Raw genomic sequence first — 21,250 nt, forward strand, 5'->3', positions numbered from 1 at the left:
GTTAGAAAACATGTTAGATCTAACATTCTAACATAAACATTATTTTTCAATACTTTTTCAGCACTTCTCCGTAGTTATATATGAAAGACAATTCGAGATAAAAGTCGTAGTACAATGGAACAATATGTTGCACACCATTTGTTGTGAACCAAACTTGAAAGTCAGAGAAACTGTTACTCGGTGGTTCGTAGAATTTAGAAGCAAAGTCATAAAAGTCCTTACCAATACAAAGAAAACTATTGTTGCTTGAACTGAAACTTGCATGACACATGACATTTTGAGGGTCAAACACGTTTCTATAAACTGTCAAATCTGTTGGTGGGCGTATAAACCAGAACGGACCGTCAGGTGGTAATGGTTCGTTCTGGTTTAGTAACCGAAGAAATTGTGCCCAAGAACGTTTGTCTACTTGCCAAAATAAAAACTGTGTATCTCTTGGAGGGTTATTTTCAATCCTTTGAAATGAAACTGTGGAGTTCATCTTGTCATATTCTAGTTTCAGATAGTATGTTCCATTTAGTAAAGAATCGTATTTTTCTTGAAATTCCCAGTAGTATTTGTTTATTTGAGTTTGAAAGTCATTTAGAGTCTTCTCAAGACTTTCGTCTGAACGAACTGTAAAGATTCTCATTTCGTCAAATTTGTCTAGTAGACCGTCAGAACCTCTATACTGACCATGAAAATATACTGCAAACATAAACGCGTTAGTTCTTTTTGAAAACAAAACTCTTCTAAATCCTATTGCCTTTGCATCTGAAGGACTTTGAAGCCAACGAATTGGAAAGTCAAAGCGGTAGGAGCCGGATGAAATTTCTTCATCTGATATAGTCCTACCGGCATTTGTGAAGATATAGTCTAACGGTTTTGTATCTGCTACTTTTGTTCTTTGTTTTTCAACCTGAAACATTTAATATATGTAAAAATATACTGTTTTAAAAGTAAACGTTTTTACTTCATATTTCTCATCTAACAAACATGTTGTCTGACTGCTTGAGGGTTAGGTTGGTACCATTCGAACTTCACGCTTACAATTCCTTCAATTGCATTCAAAATATCAGAGTCGGAGTCAACCATTTGTTCTCTCTTTGTAGTCTTGAAAGCGTCAAGAAGCATTGCAGCTGTTGTGACATTGCCATGCGCATAGTATATATGACCGTCCAAATCTGTTATGGTCAATCTGAGATTGTATCCTTTCTTATTTCCGTCTTGTATGGCAGCAAGTACTCCCATGAAGCCTTCTTTGTTCTTTCCTTCGTCAAAGTTTACTGTAAAGGTTCGACCAGATGTAATTTGACTTCTAACCTCACGATACTTTTCATATGCATATCTTGTTCTTTCCATGGGAGCATGACCATCCTCTGCACTACCTTTTTTCCTTCTCAAAGGATGCAATTGTTCGTCATGTTTCCAGTAGAATCTGGCAAAGCCGTCGTGTCCTTCAACTTGCGGTTCACTAACATCGAAAGGCAAGTTTATAAGACGCTCTTCTTCTAACCTCTCAAGTCTGTTTGGATAATTTGCGCGTGCTGTTTCCAAGTCCATTTCATAGGTCAGACCAGCCAGTTTGTCATAGACTTTTATGGGTCTTCCCTTCCTATATTTAAACTTCTTTGAAACTCTCCAACCATATCTTTCTAACTCTGCTTTTATTCTAGCAGACTTTCTATCCATTCTATGCGGGGGCATTTTTATAAAAATAAAAAAAATATTTTTTTCTTTACTTTACGTAACCGCCTGCTGCCATAAGTCTTTGACGCCAACCCATACCAGCTAATGAAGGTTGACTAAACTTTGGTTTTGGTTTATCTTCAGTTTTTGGCTTCCCTTCTTCTATCGGCTTTTCGTCACTTTTCGGTTCCTCTGACTTTACCTCACTTGCAGGTATGGTTGTGTCGTTAGTATCTTCGTAAATATCATATGCCATCTGTCTTTGTTTTCCTTTCAACTTTTTGTGTTTGTTGTAAAGTTTAGAATATTTCGACTCTAAGTCAATGAGATGTTCTATAATGAACTGTTGGTCGGTGAAGAATACCTTCCCATCTGTTGTCTCGAAAATTCCTTCAGACTTCAATATTTTATTTGTGAGAGTCTGTTTCTTTTTTGAGATACTAGCCGTTCCATTTCTATGAAAAGTGACTTTGTAGTTAGGGTTTGTATTTCCAGACCTGGCACTTTCTATTATTGAATTTTTCTCTTCATCTGTAAGTTCTTTGACAGGTTTTGACAATGGTTCTGAACTTTTTGTTTGTGGTGTCAAATCTACCGTTTCAACTTCTTCGGTCATTTCATCTCAGTAAAAAATTTTAGTTTGGTTTGTTTTCAACTGGTTGTTTAGGTTTTTTAAGTCGGTCTAAAACTTCTTGAGGTATAGGAAGAACTTGACAAACACGTGGTTGTGTAACTGCTGGAAGCCGACAAATCCATCTTGAACCCATTTGTCTCAATGCTGTATTGTTCATTTCATCTCAGTAAAAAACTTTACATTCCCCAAGTTTGAGGTGGTTGCGGTTGGTTATTGTTTACCCATTGTTGTGCATGGTTATATCCTCTGTTAAAGAATCTTTCACCTTGGTCCATATAGTGTCCTGCTTGGTTATAGTAGTCATTTGCTTTGTTATAATAGTTTCCTGCTTGTCTTCCTACATTGTCCATCCATCCTTGAACTTTTCCTCTTGTTTCAGGATTTGGAATAAGATTTGCTGCATCTCGTGCTACCTCCCAACCTTTCTGTACAGTTTGTATAATAGGTTGTGCTTTCTCTTTAAGTATACCTAATGTACTCAAAATCTTCCTTCCAATTCCAAATGCACCTCTAGCTATTGTTCCCACTGCGGGTAAAAATCTAGATGCAACTCCTGCTAATGCGCCAAATAAACCCATTTCTTATGGGGTAAAAATGACGAATCCAAACAAGGACCCGTATGTTTCTAAAGCAACAAAGAAAGCACTCATGGTAAAAATCTTTAGTTCAACACCAAATGCTTGGTTTATGGATATCTTGGAAAACATTCCGAGGTATAGAGAAGATGGACCACCATACTGGCTAATATTTGTTGGTCAAAACACAAGATACTGTGAAGCCATACCATTGCAGTCCAAAAATATTTTAGATGTGAAAACTGCTTTGACAATATTCGTTGACAAATACCATCCAACAAAACTGACATCTGACTGTGAAAGTTCTTTCAAATCAGACGATATTAAAAACTATCTGCGTTCAAAAAATGTAAACCAATATTTCATTGTCGACCAAAACCATTCTGCTCTTGGTGTCATTGACAGTTGTATAAAAATCTTAAGAGACTTAAACCAACCACAAGGTGGTGAGGTAGATGAAATGTCATATGACGACAAGTATAGACACTTCTCCATGGCAAAGATGAGACAAGTTTTAAATATTTACAATAGCCGTAAACAAAAAGGTTTGGGAAACCACTCCCCCGAAGAAATGAAAAACAACCCCGACTTAGAGAAAGACTATATATTTAATAGTTTAGTCAAAAGAGACAAACAAGAAAGAATGCCAGGCTTCAAACTTCAGAAAGGTGACAAAGTAAAAATAGAAATACCTAAACGCGACCCATATGAAAATACTATTGACTATGACAACAATGGGAACTCGACAGGTACTCGCATTCGTGTTCGTAAAAATAGAAGAAAGTATACAAGAGAATATTATGAAGTTTTAGGCAAACATGGCAAAATGTACAGACTGCAAGCAGAAGATAAAACTACTATTGTCAGACCTCGTTTCAAACTTGTCAAAGTTCAAGGTGGTATACTTTCAAAGACAGTTCCTAACAAATATAAGACAACTGCTGACGAATATGCTAAAGAAGTTGAAAATGACGACTAAGCATTTCTATACCATGCGTAAACTGTCATGTAAGGTGGCATGTAGTCTTTACTCTGTCCCGTTGTTTGCGTATACCCTGAAACGCGATGTGTATGGTTTCCTTCTCCCTGTGTGCTACCCCAGAAACAATTTATAGCAAACTGAACGTTGTCTTTAACATCATATCCTTTACCTTTTTTCATTGCTGACCAATCCCAAAATCTATGCTTATGCCAACCTGCTTGAGATGTACTTAAATCTACGTAGTGACTATGCGCAGGTAAGTTTTCACCTGAAATCGTTTTACTTCCACCTGTTTCCTTTGAAGAGTTTGCACAATACAAAAACCTGTCGACTATTTGAGTCCAAGTTCCAAAACCAAGTACTACTTCTGGTTTGGTAGAGTTCATTGACGTATAAATAGAGCCTATAGGATATAATGTTTGAAGTATTTCTGTCTTTAACGTTTGAAGCTCTGTTTTGTCAGCTTTTTTATCATATAAATCTTGAGCAGTGAATTTAACTTTGTTTTCATCCTCCATGACATAGACATTTCTACATTTAATGTCTTTCATCGTTGTTATGTCATCCTCCGATGTTAAACCTTGTGGAAAGTTAGGAGGTTTCCAATTTAATACATCCCCAGTTTCTTCAACCGTTCCTTCAATATTTTCTATACCAACAGTTGCGAAGAAATCGTGTGTATGTCCAACGTCACTTTTCCTGTTTAAGGTTTCTTGTAAGTTTGTAATATTTGCAATGGTATGTGTATGAGTCTTTTTAGAATATTCTTTGTCAGCTCTTGTCACTTCACTTGACATTTTATTGTCAACATATGTTTTATCTGCTTTGTCATCTAACATTGCTGGTAGTTCATCTACGTCATAGATGTTATGTGTATGATGTTTTTGTGGGTATGTTCTATCTGTCCATGCGAGAATATAGTCTCTTGTTGCATCTACATACTCTTTGTCAGCTTTGTTGTCAATATCTGCTTTCAAAAGAAGTTCATCTATAGGCTTCTCGTTTAAAGTTCTTTTTGTTGGATTTATACAAACAGTATGGTTCTTGTTGTCTTGAAACAGAAACTCATCTGTCATTGGGTTTATCGTCAGTTTTAAGTTTCCTTCTTTCAATGACTCAGATATCTTAGAATAGTTTGAAAAGTTTGTTGTGTTCTTATTTAGAGCTTGCAAAATGAGTTGTCGGTTGTGTTGTATTTCTCTCATGGAAGCAATATCTTTCGACATTTTTATTCTAGATAAAATATGCTTTCAATAGAAAAAGAAAATTCAAGAGTTGCTACAACTAAACCATTAGATGAACTTTTTACTAACGTAGGTCAAAAGTTTGAGACAGAGACCGTAAAGCATGAAGGCTATCGTTTTGACTACCCATTGAGATGGTTAAGAGACCCATCCGTCACAAAAGCTATTGGCTTTCGTAGAATGAAGTTCATTTCAGAAGCCATACATGGTTTCCCATTTACGGTCGCTTTTGAAATTCGATACTATAACAAAGAAAAACATACGTATGAGAAATTTGAACAGGGAAAACTTTTACAAGTGAATTTGCTTGTAAACTTAGAAACAACTCTTCAAGCTTTTCAAGAAAAAATAAACGATATCTATCTCGAATATGCAAAACAGTACAACATTGACGAAGGAGAGTACCATCTCGATATTATATATGACAGGAAAAATGCAACTGTTAAAATCAATAGAATAGAAGACCTTGGAGAAGACGTTTATATTTCTACAAAATATAACAACTTGGCATGGTATAGATTTTTGAGGATGTTAAATCAGCCTGCAGAATATCCAGTACACCCGAACTTTTATGAAGTCGAAAACCCTAATGGAACATATGAAAATGTTTTCGACTCAGATGCTATTATAGTTCATGCTTCATTTTCTGGTGCACAAAACTCTTTTTTATGCTTGGCAAATGACTTTTACGAAAAACCTACAAAGCTATATGAACCGCCGAGTGGAAGTATTTCAGACTTTCAAGTATGGTTTACTACAGATGGAAGAAAGAGAATAGTTCCATTATACCATGCGTTTTACTTAGAACTTAGTCTCATATACAACTACTATCGAACGGTAAAAATATAATTTTAATACGGTTGAGGTGTTGGATTTGGTTGCCAACTAGACTGTGGTGCAGGTTCAGGCTGTTGTATAACAGGAGCTTGTTCTTCTGGTTCAGGGTCTTTAGGTATAATACCAACGAACTGACCTACTCTTTTACCAATATTTTTGACTCCGTTCCAAATTCCTCTTCCTACGGTTTTTATTCCATTCCATATACCTCTTCCAACTCTTCTGAAGAAGTTTCCAATACTACTGAAGAAACCCATTTTACTATATGTAAAAATCTAATGTCCGCCTAGTCTCTTACGTTTCCTGTTGAGTTCCATAGCATTCTTTAACTGGAGCTCATACATTCTGTTTCTCCTCTGGTAGAAAACATATTCTGGGTCAACTCCTGTGTTCGCGTCATCTGCATAAAGTTGTTTATATCCCACTTCAGGGTTTGTATAAAACTCTTTCCATCTCATATTTGCATACCATGGTGGCAAACCTAACGCAGCGTCATTTGACATGGCAGTTTGCATTTGTACATCTGTTGGCACTTGACCATAGTTTGCCATTGCAGTTTGTATTCTAACTTCATTTGGAATATTCTCTGGGTTTGGTTGTCCAGGTTGCTGTGCATTCGCTAAGTTCTGTGCGTCCATTTAATATTAGATAAAAATATCTCTTACGAGTACATATGCCGAACATTTGCAGGCATTGGTTCATCTTCATATTCTCTATATCTTTCTGCCACGTCAAATAAATAAATGACACAATGGAAAAAACCTAAAACAAGTAGTCCTATTTCAAACCACATTTACTTACTAATAAAATTTCTTTGTTATGACACTTTCTCCAGTTTATAGGACCTCTCTCATATTCTATCTTGTCATATATAAACTCATAGTCATGTATGTCCTCTAACCATCTCATAACGGTTTCCAAACCACTTTTATCGGATGTAAAGTAAAAGCATGGATGGTTATGTAAAACGTCTAAAGTTTCTAAAGAGTCTCTCAAAGTCCAGTCTACTTGGTATTGAAAATCCCATGTGTTATAGAACGGCGGGTCCACTATAAAGAAAACATTTTCCTTGTCTTTATATTTTTCATACAAATCTGTCCAATGACATCTCACAAACTCTATACCCTCAATATATTTATCTATGTCCTCTTTGAAAACATTTGTATAGTTAAGATATAAAACTTTTGACATAAGTGTTTCAATGTCATGAACTCTTATAGCACCACTATATAATAGTCTAGCAGATATACTATCCCAGTCTATATATTCTGCTTTTTTCAAAACCTCTCTCACAATATTTTTCTTATCTAATGGTATACGTTCCATCTTACCTATAGGTATCTTTTCTTTCAACTCACTCAATATTTTGTTTGTGTCTGGTATATGTTTGAGACGGTTCATATAGTTGTCGAAGTCATTGCATATAATCTTTGAGTCAGGAAATACAGTATGGCACAAATGAGATATATAGAAACTTCCACCGAACAAATCTACAAATGTTAGACCATTCGGTAGTTTCTTAAGTTCTCTCAATAGAATATCTTTACATCTACTCTTATTTCCAAAGAAGGGTAACGGTGGTTTTGTAAAATTCATTTTATATATATATAATAAAAATGTTTTTACCTGAAAAGTGACAGAAAAGTGACAAAACATGAAAACATATATATTTTGTGAAAAGCTCCTGGAAGACCCGTATATAAGAACTTCATTATACTCATTCATCCTCAGGGCTAGAAGGCACGAAGTGCCTGGAAGCCCCACTACCTTTTTTTTTTTTTTTTTTTTTTTTTTTTTTTTTCTTGGTGTGCTGCATTTCCACAATGCCTTGACATTATCAAAAAAATTAGTTTGATTGATGATAAGTATGGACTCTTTATTAAATATGCATCCTTATATAACAATATTGAGGTATGCAAATATTTATTAAATTCACCGGATATTTCTCAAATGAAAAGAAGCTCAAAATCATGTGAGATTCACCATGTTATACATTCTGCCGTTAGTAATAATTATTTTGAAATTACAGAACTACTTTTAAAACATGGAGCTAAAATAAATAAAGAAAAGAATGATTATAAAGCTTCACTCCTACAAATTGCAGTTGAAAACGATAATAAAGAAATCACAGAGTTTCTTGTTTCCAATGGTGCTGATGTTAATTCAAAGAATGGTGAAGGCAAAACTCCTCTTTTTTATGCAGTAGAAAATGATAACAAAGATATTGTCGAATTTCTTATTTCGCATGGAGCTGATGTTAATATTAGTGAATTGATAAATGGAAAAATACCAATGCATTATGCAATCGATAATAATAATAATAAAGACATAGTTGAAATTCTTGTTTCTCATGGATCTAATGTAAATAAATATAATATAATTCACATGACAGTACAAAAGGATAATAAAGATATTGTTGAACTGCTAATTGCACACGGTGCAAATCCTCATCAAATAAACCTTTTTGGTAAAACTCCATTTCAAATTGCAGTGGAAAATCAGAATTTTGAAATTATGGAACTTCTTCTTTTAAATGGGGCAATCACTTCATAATATAAAGAAGAGTGGCTAAATAATTCAGTAGGAATATCGGGATTGCCAGATGATTATTGGTGGGCAATGCAAAGATATGATAAATATGGATATTTAAATTTTATTGAAATATTCTGCTCAAAATGTATTAATAAATTTTAAGTGTGCACTTACACCTTTCTGACATTCTCTCAATTTTTTTGACACACAATTTATATCCCAATTTTCTAAGGTCAAAAGTTAATATTTTTGATCGAGAAAAAGTTATTATAAATCGCTGCTTAGTTCCTAAAATGGCTATTATAATCTTTTGCCATTAAAATAAAGATATGTTGATATTATCTGAGCGTGTCAGAAAGTGGTAAGTGCACCCGTAACGAACAAGTAATCGAATAACAGAGTTTCAACACGAATAATTCATAAGAAACTCATGTTGAGATTGAAATTCATAACCAATAGGAAACATTTCTATTTGTAATTACGTGATGTAGATTATTGTTCCAATCGACGAATACAGTGAGAATGTTGGTGGTATCCTCTCTTTATTGGAGTCATATTATGCACAATAATATAGTATATGTAATTTTTATCCGAGAGACAAGTACACAATAGATAATGTGAAGAAAATATCAAAATTGCGTCCAACTTTCAATGGAATTGAACATTTAACTTTGTAAGGTATGGCAGTAATTCGAGAGAAATATAGATCATCATATTTTCTAGCTGTGGAAATGATTACATGTCCATTTCCTGTATGACCATACTCTGGAATTGTTACGTTAAGACTCGGGGCGGGCATAGGACTGTTTCCATCAATTATCACTGGATTCTCAAATTTTATTCCCGAATAATGGATCGAAGGATCTTCAGCAGTAGAAAATTTAGGATTATTCTGAGAATAATCTTTATTCACAGAAATACATCCTGGATAACCGCTTATGTTTCGAAATCAAAGATCATGAGAAAAATATATCGAATTACGAACATTAATAATATTAATAATAGATATATTTGGACATCAGGATAAAAATGTATTGTAACTTTGATATTTTACTCTCAAAAAAAAGCAAATATAATTTGATTTTAAAACTCAGTCGAGAGTCACAATATTAACATCAATGCCCATTTCCTTGAGTAATCTAATGGTGTTAAGTGGTTTCTCATAAGGATTTGGATTCTCAATTGCATTGTGTGCATTAAGAATTTCAGCTATCTCAGGGTAGCCATACATGTGGGCATAATTAAGTGCTGTATTTCCTTCACAATCTTTAGCATTAAAATCTGCACCATGTGAAATTAGAACCTCAATTGTTTTTGGGCAATTATAATATGCTGCATTATGAATTGGGGTTCTATCATCGCTATCATTTAAATAATCCAAACCTGCACCATGTGAAATTAAATATTCGCAAAGAGATGGAATGTTGAAGTATGCAGCATAAAATAAGCATTCATCGAGTGAGTAATTAAGCATTGTAGCAAAGAACAATACTGAAAGATTATCGTAAAATTTACAATCTTCTAAATGAATGTATTTATGAAACTCCGTCGCTAAAAAAGAAACGAAATCCATATTATGAGAAACAATTGCATGCCACATATAGTCAGAATCTGGTTTTGTTTGCTTTAAGCATTCATTTACTATGTCAGGAACTCCTCTCAAAAATGAGAGATTTAAACATTTTACTGATAGATTTGGATTGTATTTTGTTATTAATAATTTAAAACAATTAACGGCCCCATGATAGCAACACAACTCAAGTATTGAAAATGAATATGCAGGATAGAAGTCACTTGTGAATTTTTGATCATAGTTAAAATCTTCTCTTTCAATCAATGAAACGAATAACCCTTTGTTATCTTCCATAATTGCCTTGTAAATTGTGTTTTCTTCATGTACATCCATTGTATAATTTTTGCAATCAAAATCTTTGATTTTTTCTCCATTTTTTGGATGTAAAACGATATTATATTCTTTGTAAATAAAGTAATCAAATATTGGCTCAAGTCTTTTAACTTGTTGAGGGTGATATTCTTCATAAACCTTTTTAAATATGAACCAATACGATTTAAAGTATCTGCAATTGAATTTTGATGCTTTTGAAATCATTAGTAATATCTCAGATGGTGTGTATATTTTAGTTTCAATCAAATAGATCTGTATATCTTTGTATATTTTCTTTAAATCTGCCTCATTGAATGATTTTAGTTTGTATATTTCATCTGTTGTGTTTGTTTGATCCTTAAATAATTCTAAAAGCTCAATGCAGTATTTATTAGTCATAGAATATGTTCCAAAAATTTCAAGGGATAGTCGTCAACTGAATATTACAATGTATATGAGGAAAGTATTTATAGTTATGTCAATGTGATCTTTCAGAAACGGTTTTCTTTCATTTTTCAGGTAAATTTACCCAAATCATATTGGGAAAAAAAATCATATATCTTCTATGATTTAAAGCTATTTTTGTTTAAAATTCAGTATCAAGACGTTTATAACAACAAGTCTGTTATGATGAAACTGAGTTTTGTTATTTTATTAAAAGTATATATCTATGAAATAAAAGATTACAAATTGTAAGTAGAACTTAAGAAAATAAAGAGATTTTTAAAATTTATATAAGAATCTAACAAATAAATACATTTCAGTAATTCGCAATTAATCAGAAAAGGGTCAATTAATAGTACACCCATAAAGTAATCTTTGATATCGCTTATTTTTTGACTTTTTATCAAATTTTCTTATTATAAACCAATAATATAATGGAGAATTGGATCAATTGATTCGACTGAGTGATTGTGTTAGTGTGTGGTCGCTAGGTCTTACAATTTCGAAAGTATGTATAATTAAATATCGAACGCAAAGTTCAATTGCAAAATTCGAGCGATAAATATTTATGGCAAATGCACATGATTTTGGGTACTTCAGCGTATCGAGATATCTGAAGTCTGGCTCAGAACTTCAGAGTGCTTCACCTAAAAATGTTTTGTTTTTCTCAATTTTAACATATTTGAGGGAAACCAAAAACCGTTTTAATAAAATTGAGAGATGCTATCTTAAAATCATATAATATTTAAATATAAATCAATATTAAATTTTGAAAATTTTGAAAAAATAAAATTTCAAAATAATGTGCAATATAATATGTACCAATTATAAAAATGATATTTATCATATCCAAAGTCATTTTTTCTGATATAAGATTTTATTCGATAAGCATTTTCGACCTTTTATCGCTTTGGGAGGGCGCTTTGCGCCCTCTCAAAGCGAAAGAATCCAAAATAACCCGATTCTAAATTTTGAGTTCGAAATCTCGAATTTTTCCCATATAATAACATACTTTTTAATATAAATTTGGGGGGTTCAGACATTGCGGATCGAAGATCCGCAATGTCTTCACCTAGACCGTATATATATAACCCATGAATGGATAACGAGATAATAAATCTGCACTTCGCGCCGATAACAACAGATTAAAAATATGTACGTTAATTTATTTTTCCAAATTTTCGTGATTTTTTCCATTTTTAATGCTCAATAATGCACCATTTACGCAAACATTCCCGCCTGCGTATTATGGAACGCAAGGATATAATACTCAAACACAGCAAAATCAACCTAAATTTCGTCAAAATCCATTTGATTGGAAATTAGTTTCCAAATTCGATCCAAAATTACTTCAAGCAACTCAAGATGTTGAATCAATGAATGAAATAGCAAGTGAATTCTTAAATGCAATATTTTCAGATGAAGATATGAATATTATCGGTAGTCCTCCTGTTTACACACTACTACAATTGCTTCAGGTTGTTTTGGAATATATGTTCAAAACGCAAAAAGAATCGCAGTCGAGTTATAAAAAATTAATGAAAGAAAATGAAAGATTAACAGAAGTTAACGAAAGATATCACAAAAGAATTCACAAACTCTTCGATGCGTGTAAATTACTTCGTGGTATTGAAAGATGCCCTACTTGTCATAGAATATTTCCCTCATTCAAAACGTTAGATCAACATGTTGAAAAGAAACATCCTGATATTGTCGATCATTGGAAATCAATTCGTGCAGGCGAGCCAATTGGCACTACAAAGCATAACGATTTTCTCGAAAATGAATTAAAGAAGATTCAAAAAATGTTAACAGATCAAAATGCTACAATCACTAAATCATCAGAACAAGTTAGAATGGCAATGAATGAATCAACTCAAACGCCAAAGCCGAAGCTTAATCCATTCGTCAAAACTCAAGATCAAAAAACTTCGCCTGTTGTTGATGAAAATGAACAAATTAAAGCTCTCGAACAGCAAACACCTAAAAGTAAAACAGCTCCTCTTAAGCTTAGCGACTATCCTGAGCCACCTCCACAAACAGTTATGGCGGATACTGTCACTTTGGATGAGGTTAAAGTCCTAGAAAATCAGCCTAAATCATCTGCTCCTGACAGCAAAAGTCTTACAACTTCAACACGAATTCCAGAAGGTTTGCGTCAAACTGCCAAAGAGTTTATTACTCGGCCAAGGATTGTCGATAGACAAGATATGGTTCTCAGGAACTTAAGAGAACAAATCAGAGCTGACGTACACGAGCAAAGTACAATTACAAAGATTATGGCAAAATCAGGTGATAAAGACGAAGTCAAAGAGATGTTGAAAGTTTCAATGAAACAAATATATCCGATGACAAGAAAGAATGGAACCAATAACATTGCAGACTTAAGAAGACCACCAAAGAGATACACACCAGAAATTCATGATTTAATTCTTGAAATCTCATCTGATGCTGCTACTTACACTTCTACAACATTCATTGAAGATTTGCCTTCAGAATCATCATCCAAATCTAAGTCTAAATCCAAATCAAAGAAATCTTCTTCAGAGCATTCATCTTCCAATTCATCAGATTCCGACAAAGAAAAATCGAAATCAAAGAAGAGCGAGAAAGATCAAAAGATTTCAGAAAAAGGAAAGAGTCAATCAGAGAAAGGTAAAGACAATAATCAATCCGAAAAGAGTAAGAAAGAAGAGAAGAAACCTGAAGAAAACAAACCAAAGGATAAACCACAACAAGAGTCACCTGAATATGAATACGAATATGAATATGAAACTCTTAGTGACGAGCCTAAATTCACATCTAAGAAAGGTCAAGCAGAACCATCCAAATCAGATGTTTCTAAAAAGTCTGATTCCAAACCAGCTAAATCAGATGCGTCTAAAAAGTCAGATGCGAAACCAGCACCACAGAAATCTGATGCAAGTAAAAACGAAAAGAAACCTGATGCTAATAAGAAACCTCCTCCAAAGAAAGAAGAATCTCCAGAATATGTCTATGAATATGAATACGAAGAGGAAGAGGAAATTGAAGAACCACCGCCAAAATCTAAAGGAAAAGCACCAGAAAAACCAAAGCCTAAAGCTAAAAGTAATTCTGAATCATCTGCTAGTTTATTCACTGAAGATACAACAAAACCAAAGAAGAAAAATAAAGATAAGGATGATTCTCCATCGTTTGTATATGAAGATACAACAAAACCAAAAGGTGGAAAGAAATCACAAAGTGAGGCAAAGAAAGAATCATCATCAAAAACAAGTGATGACTTCTTAGATTTGTTGTCTGACGGTTTCAAGAATGAGAAAAAGTCAAGCTCACCAAAACCGGAAAAGAAGCCAGCTCCTGCCAAATCGAGCAACCTTGATTCAGATATTAATGCTATTTTAGCAGATTAATTTCTTATTTTGTTTATAAATAATAAATTTTTGTGTTTTATTTATGAAACAGCAATTATGAATTGTGTATAAATTTTTTGTTAAACCTTATATTGTTTCTTCTCATGAAGAAATTAATTTTATTCATATTTATAGTTTTCTCATAATCCTGTTGTCCAAAAAACGTTTGTGAACACGGTTTATGAAGATGGTTTTATAGGTGTTCAAGTTAATCATTTATTCGAAATATGATGAATCTAAACTAAGTTACAAACTATACTACTGTAATGATATATTGAAGAATATGACTCATATGTTCATACTTTTGATGAATTGGCTCTCATACTATATTTTTCACGCCTGTGCCCTCATGATTTTGTAAAAATTTCCTCAAAATTTTATGACCAAAATCCAACTCTTTCCAAACTTCCAAACAACACTTCCTTCCACATCACCATTTGTCCTTCATCCATATGAAAACGAAGCTCCAAATGATCCTGAGACTCAAAAAGCTTTAAGAGTCTTAGGTGATCAAATTTTCAAAGAAAATACCGTTTCAAGACAATTCATCTACAACACAAAGTTCATTGTACTTCTTAGACCATTAGAATACTTCCCAGAATATGAGGGAAAGAAATCTATCTATGGATACGATTGGTTTGCTGGTCATTACGACTGGGGCACACTTCTTACAAAAGCACTTGAAATTCAAGTTGATTCTACCGAAAAGCAAGCTCTTTTCATGGTTCCAACACTTGGACAGTCCCTTCAAGGCTCAAAACGCCATGATTTAACATATAACGTTTTTGTTGCTCCAGAGAACCTTCCACCATTCACACAGTTATGTGAACGCAGACCGCTTCCTGATGATGGCAAGGAAGTAGATTTAGACCTTGACAAGAAATCCGATCCAATTTACTACAGATCTCTTGAATCTCTTGATCTCGAGTGGAAGCACACCTACACATTCGACAAGACGGTCGTTCCTGATCTCCAAGATTACTCATTCAAAGTTTTTATTTTTGGCGCCACAAATAAATTCGTTACAGGCCTTTCTAGAATGCCAGAAGACCAATTTAATACATGGTATGACATTGTCATGGGTAATTTCCTTCCATCTATACCACATCCTACAACAGGAGATCATGTAATCAGTACTTTACCTTTAGTCATTGTTGATCCAGTAGAATGCACTCCACCATGCTATAGAAAGCTCATGGATACTATTGACAAGGTAAATAACACGATTGGCGGCGAAGAACGCGCAATTATTAATACAGTTAAATATTGGCAGATTTCTCCAGTCCAAATCTCCGAAGCATTACCTATTTTCATCAATAATGGTCTTGCCATTCCAGAGAAGAACAAGGAATTCAACCTTTTGTTTGCAGATCTGTTTGTTGTCGTCAGAGAATTCATTGTTGATGAAATTTTCGCTAATTTCTTACACATTAAGAGGAAATTAGTTCCAGACAATCCAGATGACCCAGAAGAAAGAGATATCGCAGAGGAACCAGCAGAATGGCGTGGCGCACAAGCAGAAATCGATTGGGAACTCGATTACTTCGATGAAAAAGCCAAAAAACTTTATGGATCAAGACCAGAAGTTATGGCAGTTTTGAAAGAATTGAAGGACCAAATTCCATTCTGGTTCGAGCGCGATGACATGCAGACAATATTCAATGAATTCAAGGTATCTATTACTAACGCTCTCAAGCAAATGATTCAGTCTGAATCATTCTCCGCTTACATGGAAATTTCAAAGAAGGAAAACAGCAATCCTGCGAGAAATGAATGGCTAAAGAAGTACTACAACAGTGAAGTTTCATTCTGCATGTGGCCAACAATTTACAAAGTTACTGGACCACTCGAAAAGGACACAAACGAATTACTCGTGAAGACAGAAACTGAATTACTTTCAACTGCTCACGTGTCAATACCAGGCGTAAAGGGAATTGTTCTCCCACCTAAATAAAAATAATAGAGTGAGTTTTATTTATGTTAAAATTTTTTTTAGATATAGTTGGTAAAATCGGAGGAAAATCTGGCACTAAAATTTTTCTTTCCTTGATATCTTTTTTTTACGATATAACTGGTTTAAAGCAATTACACATCTTTATAGGATATTAATCCGAAATCACGATTACTCTGGTTTAAGAGTATACTTCATACTTTCTGACATGCTTTAATAAAAACAATATACCTTTAATTTAATAGGAAAAATGTATAACAGCAATACTGTGTACTACATAGCAATTTATATTAACTTTCTTCCGACATAAAAAATTGCCTTTTTATCATAGAAAATTGCAATATAAAACATAGGTGTCAAAAAATTGAGAAAATGTCAGAAAGTGGTAAGTACACCTTAGAAAAGCATTTTCGTTTAAACAGCTTGCTGCAGTTTATTACATACTATATAAACATGTTAAAGCATTCGCACGTCTTTATTGGATATTAATATCGAAATCACGATTGTTCTGGCTTAAGAACAATCATTATAAAGATATTTAAAATATGGTCCGAAGCTCTCTGAAGATCTCTCTGCACAGCTTATCATTTTCTGCAATAATTATTTTACTACTTTTTTTGCAATAATATAAAAAATAATGATCACTATATGAATTGAACAACCTGTTTCCATTTATGGGCATATATATAATAAAGAACGGAAAAATAATTTTAAACATTCTATGGTTTATTATATAAATAACATGAAAGCAGAACTATTAGTATTATGAAGTATTGTTATGAGCACGACCAAGTCGTTCGCTCTTGAGGTTTCTAAGATTTCTTGCATGAAGATATTCGCCTGTTGCAGGATCTTTGAGAAGGGGATTTGGATGTGTTTTTGATTTTGGTCCAATTGATGTATATCCAAGATTGTATAAACTGCAGAATGGCAAGTTAAATTTATCAATATATTCCCAAATATCATTATATGTCCAATCAAGTATAGGCATAATACGCTCTGCTTCTGGCCATCCGTTGTTTGTAGGCTCAAAAGGTTTCATTTTAATATTTGGATAATCATCTGCTCGTACACCCAAAAATACTGAATTAATTTGATAAGTATTAATTAATTTTTCTAACCCTTCCTTAAGATTTGTAGCTTTTATGCGCATCAGTTTGAAACCCCAGTACTTTTCTGAATAATTTATAAAATCTAAAATTTCATCAAATTCGTCGCCAACTTCGAGGTAAAATGGTTTGATAGTGTAATTATTTTCTTTCACGACGTTCATTACGAGATCGAGAAGCACAACAGAATCTTTTCCACCGTTATAACAAAATGAAAGCTTATCTGAATATCTTTCGAAGGCTTCTTTGATCACTGATTTAGCTGATAGGATTTTAGCGTCAAGTCCATTGATAGAGCTCATCCAAACAAATGAACTTTCGTTTTTTTGGGGCAAAAAAATTTTTGGCAAAATAAATGAATTTGAAATTTTAGGTGTATAATTGCTTTAATTAATTGCTACTGAATTCTTTTTGAGTTATAATCATAGCCTTCAGAATTGGCCGAACAAAGATCGAAAAAAATTATACGAATTGGAGAATAGTTATGAAATCAGTTAAGTAAACTGAAAGCAGAGGACATCTATCCATTCCATACTCAAAATAATTTTGATCGATCAGATAATAAGGTTATTTTTGATCTAACAAAGCATTCTCTGTATTGTATTTTCATGACAGATTTCTGAATGGCAATTCTTACATGGTAAAGCACCAGTTAAATGTGTTTTTTAATAAAATCATAAACACATTCGAACTAAAATTGTAATTTCCTGTTAGAGTTTAGAGTAAAGTTTACTCTCTTGCTCAGTACTCCATCATACCTGTAAAATGAACAATTCAATCTATGGATTTCTAAAGGTTACATGTACATAAATTATGTGTGATCTATTAATTCAATGTAAATAAGCAAAAAATATATGATATCTTACATTTAGATGACATTTTATTACATGGTGTCTTGTGTAAAAATCTTCTTTTTTAAATATAATCATAGGAATTTACCTTCTAAATATGAATGAAATTGCCCGATTTCAAATTTGAATGTAAAAATGGTTACAAATATTGAAAGAAAATTGTATTTATTTAGAAGAAAACAAAAAAAAACTAAAATATCTTAAACATCAATACCTTCTTCATCTGAAGGAGTAGGAGCTGGTCTTCCAATGATGCCCTTTGAGACAAGGATGAAAATTCCAAGTCCAATAGCTGCACATACAAGTATAGCTACTGGAATTCCAACACCAAGGCCGATCTTTTTAGCTTTGCTGTTATCACTGTTTGAATTTAATGAGTTGTCATTATCTGGATTCTCTTTTGCTAGAACGACTGGTGTTTTTGTTGGATCAAGTGTTGGATCTGGTGTTTCTGTCTTTCCTGGTGTGGAGAAAGGTGTTTCAAATGCTGTTTCTGCTGCAGTTAAGAATGGAGTTAAGTAAGGTGTTTCAACTGCTGTTTCGGCCGCAGTTAAGAAAGGTGTTCCCACTGGTGTTGGTTGATTTGTAGGAACGAATGTTCGAGTTGGTGGTGGAGTTGGTGTTGGTGGTGGAGGAACTTTATCACAATCAACAACAGTTGTATTATATTCCCAATAGTGACCATCTGATTCAACTTCAATATGGATCTGTGTTCCTGGCCATGGGAAAGGTTTGAAATTTTGGGATTCGCCACGCCAGGCAGTATCATATGCTATATCTCTAGTAAATGCAACACCATCAGTGGTACTCCAATCACCTCCATCCTGATATCCTCCATTAATTCCGGTTGCTTTTTGTGTTGCAAGGGTTCCATTAATGTATGCTCTATATGTAACATTTCGGTAATTTATTAATGGAGATTGGAATGTCCAAACTTCTGGAATCAAAGTATAGTCAACATATCCTGGAGGTGGGAGTGCAACAAATTCCGGACGAGGCATGTTAGGGTCATTCCATCTGAGGACGCTCATAGATAGTTCATCACCGCGATAATATGCTGAAAGAACACCGAAATAAAGACTAGGCCAAACACCATTGCCATTATCTCTACGACCAAATGCAAATTGAGTTTGATACAATGCTGGAGAAAACATAGCAGCTCTATGGCCCATGCCTGGATAATATTCATCAATTAAATTCCAAAGCATTTTGCATGCTTTATAATTGGCTGATGAGCCGCCAACTGAGCTATAAGCAAAGCCTGTAGAACCCCAAGGTAGCTCTTGCTTGCATCTAGCACCTGCCGATGTAATGTGTCCAGAAACCTGGCCATTATTTGAGTTAGCATTCCAAAACCAAATGCCTTCAGTAACAATTTTCCAATGAAGCTCGTGTGGACTTAGTACAACTGTCCAATTGCCTAATCCATGAAGATATTTGATGTCATTAAGATCTTCTATGAGATCTTCCTCTAGTCCTTTGGGGAGTGGTTTTGGATATGTGCAATTTTTGTCAGCGTCCTTTGGAAATGTAAAATCTGATAGTTTATATCCTCGTGCACTGTCATCGGTCCACATTGAGTATGTTTTAGACTTAATGCGCTGTGCTCTTGGGCATATATCGTACACAAGGTCTTGATTTAACTTAAGAACCTCGAAGATAAGAGAATATATAAACATTTATGAAAAATGATTTTCTTTGAAATTGAATTACAGAAACACATTGAAAACAATTCAAATATTGAAAAATAACAAAAAAATCAAAAATTGATAAAGCAGGTCTTGTGATAGCAACAATGTTTTAAGCTGATTGATTAACTTTATTGAAATAGCCGAATATTCATTTTGAATGTGATACAAAAATTAAAAAAATGAAATTTTTTTATCAAAAACCAACCAATATTTTGCACTATTAATGAGTATTTTCAAAGAATTTTAAGAGTATTAATATAATCAGAATTCAAACCAATTGAAAAGTTATATATATGTATATATACATGATTTTGGATTTGAAAGCTATTCAATCTAAGACCCGTTATTTTTTCAAAAGATGCTCAATTTTTTTATTAGCTACTAAGAATAATGTTCTTGAAGTCGCAAATTATTGTACTCTTTATCCCAAAAAATGATAGAATTCTGTGAGACGCTTTCAATTTTTAAGATTTCTAGATATTGAGTTTTTTATTATCATTATGAAAATATATGATATTCTTATGCATGGCACGATGGGCGCTACTTTTTTGGCGCCAGCGGCGCCGCCCGCGCCTCCGGTGGCTCCCACTGGTGGGGAGGAGACGATAGAAAAAGATATAAATTTTACTAAAAAAATTGAATTTTGGAAATTCTTTTGATTTTTTTGAATGATTTACGAAGAGATTGAACACATTTTGTACTATGAAATATCGTTATTAATAAATTTACTTCTTAAACATCTATTAAAATCGCAATTTTGAATATTTTTATGATTTTTTGACCCGATCACTTGCGCCCGCGCCCACTGGGAGGGGTGCTTGTAAAGTATTCAAAAATCAATGTAAACATTTCAATTTTTGCTCCCACCTCCCATTGGGAGGGGGGCATATATCTTGTAGCGTTCAAGTTCAAGTGATGAAAGTGCATAAGAAATCTCCTTAATCATACCGATAGAAACAGCATTAGGGGCGCCAAATGGCGCTCGGTGATGTTTCCCATAAAAGCTTAATTTCAGGTATCCATAATCATAACCTGTCAGACGCAATAATTCATTAGCACATAATCATCGTTTCTCAATCAAGAAACGAAACGCACGATTGATTATGCTGGCCATTAAATTTTCATATCAAATAATTTACTACTTCAAGAAAAATTAAAGATTATCATCAACCAAAGCTTAAAATTCTCAGTGTTTACAACTCTCATACTTCGAATATGCATATTTCCAAAATAGCATGAAAATTTTTTTCATTTGAGCTCATTTTCTTTTGTTCTATTAACTAATACATGCAGTACAAGCTTGTTATACGTATACTTAATAAGTAAGGTCTTAAGGGAAATAATAAAAAAGAATTTTGCTATTAATTATATTAAACAATATTTATTTGTAATTTCGTGATAATTATATTTCTTATTACAAAGTAAAGGTATTTGATATAATGTTTGCCTTAC

General features: G+C 33.5%; 18 protein-coding genes across 18 annotated transcripts, besides 5 other annotated features; 5 read left to right on the forward strand and 13 right to left on the reverse strand.

The window, feature by feature from the left end:
• Nucleotides 1–7,735: part of a mobile genetic element that runs on past the window's edge.
• On the reverse strand, nt 47–907 carry TVAGG3_0234480 (uncharacterized protein; the record flags this gene model as incomplete). Its single annotated transcript, XM_051227454.1, has 1 exon — nt 47–907. One exon carries the CDS (start codon nt 905–907, stop codon nt 47–49), a length of 861 nt encoding a protein of 286 aa, XP_051112440.1.
• TVAGG3_0234490 (uncharacterized protein) lies at nt 967–1,671 on the reverse strand (the record flags this gene model as incomplete). The annotated part of the gene is made up of 1 exon (XM_051227455.1): nt 967–1,671. One exon carries the CDS (start codon nt 1,669–1,671, stop codon nt 967–969), a length of 705 nt encoding a protein of 234 aa, XP_051112441.1.
• On the reverse strand, nt 1,718–2,284 carry TVAGG3_0234500 (phage tail repeat-like family; the record flags this gene model as incomplete). The annotated part of the gene is made up of 1 exon (XM_051227456.1): nt 1,718–2,284. The coding sequence occupies one exon, from the start codon at nt 2,282–2,284 to the stop codon at nt 1,718–1,720; it is 567 nt and encodes a 188-aa protein (XP_051112442.1).
• Nucleotides 2,304–2,459, reverse strand: TVAGG3_0234510 (uncharacterized protein; the record flags this gene model as incomplete). The annotated part of the gene is made up of 1 exon (XM_051227457.1): nt 2,304–2,459. The coding sequence occupies one exon, from the start codon at nt 2,457–2,459 to the stop codon at nt 2,304–2,306; it is 156 nt and encodes a 51-aa protein (XP_051112443.1).
• On the reverse strand, nt 2,479–2,880 carry TVAGG3_0234520 (uncharacterized protein; the record flags this gene model as incomplete). The annotated part of the gene is made up of 1 exon (XM_051227458.1): nt 2,479–2,880. One exon carries the CDS (start codon nt 2,878–2,880, stop codon nt 2,479–2,481), a length of 402 nt encoding a protein of 133 aa, XP_051112444.1.
• TVAGG3_0234530 (uncharacterized protein) lies at nt 2,897–3,689 on the forward strand (the record flags this gene model as incomplete). The annotated part of the gene is made up of 1 exon (XM_051227459.1): nt 2,897–3,689. A coding segment is annotated over one exon (793 nt), but the record flags the coding sequence as incomplete, so codon positions are not given.
• On the reverse strand, nt 3,853–4,245 carry TVAGG3_0234540 (phage tail repeat-like family; the record flags this gene model as incomplete). The annotated part of the gene is made up of 1 exon (XM_001318837.2): nt 3,853–4,245. One exon carries the CDS (start codon nt 4,243–4,245, stop codon nt 3,853–3,855), a length of 393 nt encoding a protein of 130 aa, XP_001318872.2.
• On the forward strand, nt 5,104–5,952 carry TVAGG3_0234550 (uncharacterized protein; the record flags this gene model as incomplete). The annotated part of the gene is made up of 1 exon (XM_001318836.1): nt 5,104–5,952. The coding sequence occupies one exon, from the start codon at nt 5,104–5,106 to the stop codon at nt 5,950–5,952; it is 849 nt and encodes a 282-aa protein (XP_001318871.1).
• On the reverse strand, nt 5,955–6,197 carry TVAGG3_0234560 (serine threonine-protein phosphatase family; the record flags this gene model as incomplete). The annotated part of the gene is made up of 1 exon (XM_001318835.1): nt 5,955–6,197. One exon carries the CDS (start codon nt 6,195–6,197, stop codon nt 5,955–5,957), a length of 243 nt encoding a protein of 80 aa, XP_001318870.1.
• TVAGG3_0234570 (uncharacterized protein) lies at nt 6,216–6,578 on the reverse strand (the record flags this gene model as incomplete). The annotated part of the gene is made up of 1 exon (XM_001318834.1): nt 6,216–6,578. One exon carries the CDS (start codon nt 6,576–6,578, stop codon nt 6,216–6,218), a length of 363 nt encoding a protein of 120 aa, XP_001318869.1.
• On the reverse strand, nt 6,718–7,536 carry TVAGG3_0234580 (phage tail repeat-like family; the record flags this gene model as incomplete). Its single annotated transcript, XM_051227460.1, has 1 exon — nt 6,718–7,536. One exon carries the CDS (start codon nt 7,534–7,536, stop codon nt 6,718–6,720), a length of 819 nt encoding a protein of 272 aa, XP_051112446.1.
• Nucleotides 7,736–7,890: 155 nt separating the features above from the next.
• Nucleotides 7,891–8,493, forward strand: TVAGG3_0234590 (cyclin-dependent kinase inhibitor 2C-related family; the record flags this gene model as incomplete). Its single annotated transcript, XM_001318833.1, has 1 exon — nt 7,891–8,493. The coding sequence occupies one exon, from the start codon at nt 7,891–7,893 to the stop codon at nt 8,491–8,493; it is 603 nt and encodes a 200-aa protein (XP_001318868.1).
• Nucleotides 8,494–8,630: 137 nt separating this feature from the next.
• Nucleotides 8,631–8,663: a terminal%2Cinverted (terminal inverted repeat of tvBac_53III transposon ID:TVAGG3_0234600).
• Nucleotides 8,631–8,843: a mobile genetic element.
• A 215-nt stretch (nt 8,844–9,058) lies between these two features.
• Nucleotides 9,059–9,271, reverse strand: TVAGG3_0234610 (uncharacterized protein; the record flags this gene model as incomplete). The annotated part of the gene is made up of 1 exon (XM_051227461.1): nt 9,059–9,271. One exon carries the CDS (start codon nt 9,269–9,271, stop codon nt 9,059–9,061), a length of 213 nt encoding a protein of 70 aa, XP_051112447.1.
• Nucleotides 9,272–9,562: 291 nt separating this feature from the next.
• TVAGG3_0234620 (proteasome regulatory particle assembly) lies at nt 9,563–10,756 on the reverse strand (the record flags this gene model as incomplete). Its single annotated transcript, XM_001318832.1, has 1 exon — nt 9,563–10,756. The coding sequence occupies one exon, from the start codon at nt 10,754–10,756 to the stop codon at nt 9,563–9,565; it is 1,194 nt and encodes a 397-aa protein (XP_001318867.1).
• A 1,110-nt stretch (nt 10,757–11,866) lies between these two features.
• TVAGG3_0234630 (zinc finger, C2H2-type family protein) lies at nt 11,867–14,237 on the forward strand (the record flags this gene model as incomplete). The annotated part of the gene is made up of 1 exon (XM_001318831.1): nt 12,004–14,196. One exon carries the CDS (start codon nt 12,004–12,006, stop codon nt 14,194–14,196), a length of 2,193 nt encoding a protein of 730 aa, XP_001318866.1.
• Nucleotides 14,238–14,575: 338 nt separating this feature from the next.
• TVAGG3_0234640 (uncharacterized protein) lies at nt 14,576–16,331 on the forward strand (the record flags this gene model as incomplete). The annotated part of the gene is made up of 1 exon (XM_001318830.1): nt 14,576–16,150. One exon carries the CDS (start codon nt 14,576–14,578, stop codon nt 16,148–16,150), a length of 1,575 nt encoding a protein of 524 aa, XP_001318865.1.
• Nucleotides 16,332–16,512: 181 nt separating this feature from the next.
• Nucleotides 16,513–16,543: a mobile genetic element.
• Nucleotides 16,513–16,543: a terminal%2Cinverted (terminal inverted repeat of tvBac_53II transposon ID:TVAGG3_0234650).
• Nucleotides 16,544–16,866: 323 nt separating this feature from the next.
• Nucleotides 16,867–17,583, reverse strand: TVAGG3_0234660 (flavin adenine dinucleotide biosynthetic process; the record flags this gene model as incomplete). Its single annotated transcript, XM_001318829.2, has 1 exon — nt 16,911–17,558. The coding sequence occupies one exon, from the start codon at nt 17,556–17,558 to the stop codon at nt 16,911–16,913; it is 648 nt and encodes a 215-aa protein (XP_001318864.1).
• Nucleotides 17,584–18,222: 639 nt separating this feature from the next.
• Nucleotides 18,223–19,821, reverse strand: TVAGG3_0234670 (uncharacterized protein; the record flags this gene model as incomplete). Its single annotated transcript, XM_001318828.2, has 1 exon — nt 18,308–19,786. The coding sequence occupies one exon, from the start codon at nt 19,784–19,786 to the stop codon at nt 18,308–18,310; it is 1,479 nt and encodes a 492-aa protein (XP_001318863.1).
• Between the last annotated feature and the right edge of the window lie 1,429 nt (nt 19,822–21,250).

The sequence above is a fragment of the Trichomonas vaginalis genome, chromosome IV (assembly GCF_026262505.1).
Source record: "Trichomonas vaginalis G3 chromosome IV, whole genome shotgun sequence".
Lineage (NCBI taxonomy): Eukaryota > Parabasalia > Trichomonadida > Trichomonadidae > Trichomonas > Trichomonas vaginalis.